This window comes from Rhea pennata, chromosome 7 (assembly GCF_028389875.1).
Source record: "Rhea pennata isolate bPtePen1 chromosome 7, bPtePen1.pri, whole genome shotgun sequence".
Classification (NCBI taxonomy): Eukaryota; Metazoa; Chordata; class Aves; order Rheiformes; family Rheidae; genus Rhea; species Rhea pennata.
In genome coordinates, this window is record NC_084669.1 from 16393979 (window position 1) to 16400603 (window position 6625).

At 44.4% G+C, this 6625-nt stretch overlaps 1 protein-coding gene across 1 annotated transcript in view; it reads right to left on the minus strand.

Moving 5' to 3' along the window:
- Positions 1-5973, minus strand: part of ENTPD1 (ectonucleoside triphosphate diphosphohydrolase 1) — a 32090-nt gene extending 26117 nt beyond the window's left edge. Inside the window, exon 1 of the mRNA XM_062579761.1 lies at positions 5913-5973. Coding sequence (XP_062435745.1) covers positions 5913-5928 — 16 coding nt within the window. The 5' untranslated portion in view covers positions 5929-5973. The remainder of the gene's footprint in view (positions 1-5912) is intronic.
- Between the last annotated feature and the right edge of the window lie 652 nt (positions 5974-6625).

The following is a 6625-nucleotide window of genomic DNA, read 5'->3' on the forward strand; positions in this document are numbered from 1 at the left end:
AACAAGCTGGAAAACTGATCTTTCCAGTGGCATTTAGGAAGAGTGAGCAAGCGAGAGGAGCCAAGCAGATGAATTTGCTCAGTGTGCACTTTGCCGACTCTGCTCCCTTCCATGTAGTCACTCAGGCTATTTTCCTTTAACTAATTTCTTATTTTATATTGCTAATGCAGCACCGTTACAAAGTACGGCACTGTTTTTGTGTCACTCCTCATCTTACAAAGTTCTGAGTGACTTTCACCCTTGTCTCCTCCTGTTCTCTCGCTTTGACTGGTGTTGGCATTCAAGCAGCTGCAGTGAACCAGATAAGCGGAAAATTACTTCAGGAAAAAAAAGGCTGGGTACAAGTTTCCTCTCTCCCCCTTTTTAGCAGCATAGACTAACATTAAGTTAAACCAACTGTGGAATAATCTTTTGCTCTGCTCCTTCCCACAAATGCATATTGGCAACAGCCTTGTGGATAAGGAACTCCACAATGCAGCACCTACCATAACCTTCTACAATATTCAGGGAAGTTTCCATGAAGTGGAGAAATGAAGCTAGTTCTCACATCTAGCTGATAAAAAGGTAAGAAAATAAAATGTAAGAAATAGTCCTAACTTAATTGCAGAGAACCAGCCTAGGTGTTTCTCTTGGGAATATACTGCAGAATTACTGTTCAGTTTCACTGGTCTCAAGAAATAGTAATCCCTTATAGGATGGCTCCTCCCTAGAGTCACCTTAGAATGATGCTAGCTTGACCTAAAGTTCAGTCTAAGCATTTCTGTCCTTAAACACATCCACTGCTCTTCATTCCAACAGCCTTAAACAAATCAGTTCCAAGCTGAGAACCTGACTCGTGTCTCAACTCCAGTCACATCAGATGCAGCTCCAAGGTACACTGTCAGCACACACAACAAGAGAACTGGGACTAGCAAGAAGGTACAAAGTATCTAGTGTAGGGGGAGATGGAGTGTGTGTTGGGGCGGGAGGACTCCAAGGATGGGTTTGCTCATTGCTTTCAAGCCCACTGGTGCTCCAGGTGCAGAAACGTCTTGTGAAAATACCAGGCTTGGTCATATTCCTTCTTTCTCCACCAGGCTAAGCCAGCTATGCAATTTAGGAAAGGCCACAAGAGCTATCAACTAGTGTTTGTAATCTTTCCCTTTTCAGGTGTCCAGCCTCTTAAATTTATTCCTTTTCTTCTAGGAATTCCTAGAATTCCATTCTTGAATGTTTAAGTTCTTCTGGTAATTACAAGCCAGAAGGCAAACACAGGTTGCAGCAGCCACAACAGAACAGTTTTCCCCCTCTGCCATGCAATGCATCCACTGTATATACCATTTAAGATAGCCATAACTCATAACTTTTTTGCTATCAATACATGTGCATTTTTTTCCCCAGACAGCATTGTCCAGAAACCCTTTTCCCCTTTCAATTTGATATTTGAATGTCCAGCTTTCTTCCCTGAAGTTGCATTAGCCATGCTTTCACAAGCTGGCTTGAAGCCTATTATTTGCTCTTTATGTTTCCAACCACTCCTGGCTTCCCTAGACTTTTTCCTCTGACTTAATTGGTATTTGCACTGGTTCTTGCAGTGCTGACAGACTCCATCTGTAAATCAGTAGTCATTTTAATATTTTCTACATCATTACTGAAAATGGTTAATACCATCAGTCCTCCTCCTGCAGAACACCTCTGAAAACAGCTGCTGAATGACAATTTCCTTTTGACAACTCTTTGAGGTCTGCCTGTTATCCAAGTCTTAATTCATTTGGTTTATTCTTTGCTGGAGAGTCACAGGGAAACTTTTGTAGTCAAAATAAAATGAGAAATGCATCTATTTCTTTGGAGAGGCTTAAACGTGGGAAATATTAATATCTACTATTCTCAATCACATTCACTCTCTGAAAAACAGAACAAGCACAAATATGAAGTCAAAAGATGGGCTAGATAGCAGGCTGCTTGCATCAGCCTTCCCAGTTGCATGCTCATAAAACATCCTGAGTTTCAAATGCCAGCCAGGGAGACTTCTTGTTACATTTCCCCTTTTGTGAGGAGGCTGCTAACAGTTAGAGGAAGCAGGGTCTAGAAGTCTTTTAAGCTTATAGCCTAAACTTATTCATGGGCAGTTGATATCCCTTGGTGTTTTTATGGATTTTTTTTTTTTTTTTTTTGAATTCCAGCAAGCCTCCAGCCTTCTTCAGAGAAATAGATCAAGAAGCAGTTGTTAAATATGATAACATACAGAAGACAAAACACAGCAAAAGGGAATCAAGCTTTGCTTATTTGATACCTATTTTTGTAAGTCAGCTGACTTTGTAAAGGGGAATACAGACTTGAAGAAAGCAAGGACAAACAAAAAGGTCTGTGAGTACTTGGAATGCTTCCCCCCTTATAAGTATATACAATATTTGCTATTCTCCAGCCATTGAGTACCCAACCAAAGGGAACATATTCCTTAAAGTATTGTTGCCAACAGACTCTCATAGACTATACCCACACTGGGATAATAATTAATATGCTTATTTGAGGGGATCACATTATATCACAGGCCTGCTTCCATGTTGGGTGAATAATTTCCTTTCCTATACATTCATTCATATTATCCATTTTACAAGTCCTACCCATTTCCACAATAGCATTATTCTGAAAACTACTTTGACAAGTCTCATTTTCTATATAAATGAAAGAAAATAAGAGAATCCCCAGCTGTTAAGACTTGATCAGGGAGGAAACTTTCCTAATAATTTAGACAGAGCCAACAGACTAATTTAGCAATAGTTCTCTGGGCTACCCATAACTCATACTGCTAGAGTATTGAATCAACATCAGCATTCCTCCTGCTGTCTGATTTTCCTGGTGTTCTACTCTTTATTGAAAGCTATCATCACTGATACTTACATATCTTAAGTATTTGGTGCAATCAATCTCATAGTTATAAAACTTCTATTCCTAAGAGATGTCAAGCAAAAAAACTGGCTACTTAGTCACAATACTGCCATAAAAATATTCCTTTGTATCTGAATTCATATTATTTTTTTTTCCAAATTTAGAACAAATATTTAACAAGCTTTTTTTTCCAGTCATTAAAATCTTACCCTCCTCACCTCCATAATGATTATGCAATTGCTAGATATGTTTTGTTCCAACACACATTAGAATGCCTCCTTTGAATTGTGCTTGGTCCTGCTAACTTTAGATTTTCCCCTGACATCTTTACTTTCTCTAAATAATCTTCCACAATTCACAGTCTGTTTTTTTGTATCAGATGTTCTCCATTTCCTCTTTTTCCACTTCCTTCACATTTGCTAGTTTTAACTTCTATTTGCTGCCTTCACTGCTCCAATGAACTAGCCAAAGTCATTCTCATTCTTGTTTTTGGAGCACCAGTATGTGTTCTTTGAATTCTTAGTATTCATTCACACTTCTTCATTTACATTTCTTCCCTCGGATTTTGCTTTATTACCAAAACTAGCGCTGCCTATCCATACTGGAACAACTACTGGTTCATAAAGAGCAGCCATCTGACAGACCAGCTATTAATTCATCACCATATGAAGCTCCAAAATGGAGCTATCTTGTTCAGTTTAATATAAAATAACCTTTTATGTTAAAAAAGCACATTTTAAAAAGGTATACTGTTCTTTACTGCTATCTACATAAAACCAGCATCATGTTTCCCCCAGGCTGAAGTTGCCCAGTTACATATAGTTTTCAGATTACGTCACATTTCTACCCAAAAACTCTTCATACTGGTCACTGACATAAGTTGTTCCTCTGTAGCACTCCAAGCAGAATTTCTCAGCTGTGTTAGGATACTAATCCAAATTATCAATTCTACCTAGAATACGTATCAAAAATACTGGCTCTCTAAAGCTGAAGAGTAGCATTTCAAAACTGCTTATTACAATCCCTGTGGACAAGACTCTCCAGGGACAGCAGGCCTGTTTGTCCTTCACTGCCTCTCTCCTGAATAATTCCTCCTTGTTGAAAGGACATGCCCTCAGCATGCACTTATGACTCATTTCAAGGTGAAAACTTTCCTACTGGCTGGTAGATAGCATCTGTCCCGGACTCCCCTGTGTCACAAGTATTGGCTACTGCCCCTGAAAGACATACCATGCTTTGTTGTCTGTTTTTTTCTAGGCCAAAGTGCTTCACGTTTTCTTCTCGCACACTACAAATGCATCTTTTGCCATTTGTTGCACCAATTTTCATTAGGTTCTTGCAAAACAACTTGCATTTTCTGCAATTCAGCCCATTCTTCCACCATCACCGCTTCTTCCAGAATTAGCTTGGTATTAACTGGCAGTTCCCCTCTGGCTTTTTGTTTAAAATTCCAGTTTCTAAATGAAGGCTTATTTGGTCCTCTTTGCTAAATCACAGTTCTCGCCCTCCAAGTTTCTTTCCTGTGATTCCTTACCTCACTAGCAAAGGCTTCTCTTTTCATGCATTACATTTCCTTTTTGGAATGAAACTTTTTAAAGACTGGTTTCAAAGCTATTCTTATCTCCCTCCTCAGAAGAGGCAAATTAGTCCTAAATATTTCCAGGTTCACTCATGACCACACAAATTAATGAGCTAACCTCCCACTTCTACTAGTCTTCGCTTTAAGCTCCGATGCAGATCAGACTGAGAAAGCACTTCAAACACCATTCATTACACGGCATGAAGTGAAAAACTTGAGGGACAAACAAAAGGAGAGGTGTAGTTTGCCATTTTATTTTGCTTATTCTGAGAAAAACCCAGTTGCCTTTTAATACCTTGTTGTCATAACAAGTCACTCTCTCCTGAACAAGAAACTATCAAAATAGTGGAAACTTATCCTAAGCTCCTCTCTCAATTTAACGGTTAAGTTTCTGCCCAGTCCCCCTTCCAGTTTACTACTTTCCTGAGTTCCTGCTCTGCGTTTAAAAGACGCACACAAAGACCTTCACGTTGTTGGTAGCACAGAACAGATGCCCATATGGCAGAAGCTGCTGTAAGCAGGGTGTAAGACATCCAGAAAGACAACAGCAGCTTCTAAACTAGGAAACGTTTCTGCCAAGCGGTAAGCGTGACAAGTGCTCTTATGTTTTGCGCTGCGCACACCGTGCCAGCTGATTATAAAAGGCAAGCTCTGGCACAAGACACGCATCTCGTAGAAAAGACTACCACGCAGTAAGTATCTTTAGCTGATGCGAGTCCCCCAGGATCCCCAGGGCTGCAGCTCGCAGGGTGCCCGGGGGGAGCTGCCCCCCGCCTCGGGAGAGCGCTTGTGCTCCTCACCCCTTACACCTCCGACCCCGAGCATCGAGCGCCCCTTGAATGCAAGCACAGCAAGTCCTCAAGGCTACCGCCTTCCAGCTGGCTTTCCTAATACCCCCCACTCCCACGGAGCTTTTTTGTTGTCGTTGGGGGTTGTCCCCCCCCCCCCTTTTAACGAAGTGCCTTTCTCTGTGCCCGGCGGCTCGGCTCAGCTCTCCTGGCACCGCTGCCGCAGCCCCCGCTGGCCGGCCGCCAGCCGCGCCGGCTCCCCGCTCCGCGCCGGGGAATCCCGCCGACTGACGCGGCCAAACTTCCGCGGGACGCCCCGGCCCGGCTGCGCGCCGGGCTGCGGAGCCGCCGCGCACGGGAAGCGCCCGGCCGCGCCCGGCTCCGCAGCCCCCCGCGTCCCCGCCGACCCCGAACCGCGCGGGCAGCGGGGCTCCCGAGGCGCTTTGCTTAAGCGTGTTCTCCCCCCGCTTTTGCGCGGGGCGGGACTGCGGCAGGCTGCAGCGGCGCGGAGCGCGGCGAGCCCCCCGCGCCGCCTCCGCGGAGCGCGGCCGCGGGCACCCCCGGAGCCGGCCCGCAGGGATGCTGGCTCCGGGCAGCCCCGAAAAAAATCCCTACCTCCACCCCCCCTCCCAAGGTCAAGGCCAGTGTTTAAAGCAGTGATTCATTGCTGTCCTCACCCTTTGGCTCGTCCATCGGTGCCAGCGCTCGCTCTCGCCTCTCTCCTCCTCCTCCTTCCTCAGCTGCTGCCGGCTCCGAGCTGCCTCAGCAAGAGGTGCACATGAAACTGGGCGCTTTAATGGTCCATGGCTGTGGGAGGGGTTAGTTTAACTCTACATGACTTGGAACTGATCCAACTTGCAAACTGACCTACAGCTTTCCTTAAAGTAGAAATTACCTCAGAGTAGCATTATCAGTGCCTGGGGCTCCTCAGCATCTGTCTAGATGGTCCTGCAGCACCAGGGTTAGCAGCTCCTGCGTGCTGGCTAACCTGGCTAACACCGGAATAGCCTCCATCTGCTTCTTTGGGGCTCTAATCTGAAGCAGAATTGCATTGCTGTCTGAGGGAAATGGCATTTTGGCTGCAGAAAGCAGTTTGTCAGTCTTCAAAGTCACATAACAAGTAAACAGATTGCCTTAGCTCAGTGGGGTATGTGGAAAAAAGAACTAGCCTGAAAAGTGATAACCCTCTTAATTTCCAGATAGGAGATCCATCTCACACAAGGAAAAAAAAATGCAGTAATTGCTGACAAGTCACCTCCTGTGTCTACCTGCCCCACAGAATGACTTCTCTCCCTTTGCTGCAGCTCATGAGAAGCACCACAAAAGACAGCTTCTTTTAGCTACTTGCCAGGAAAGTTCCAAGGCAGCCACCTACACCTTGTGGTGGCCC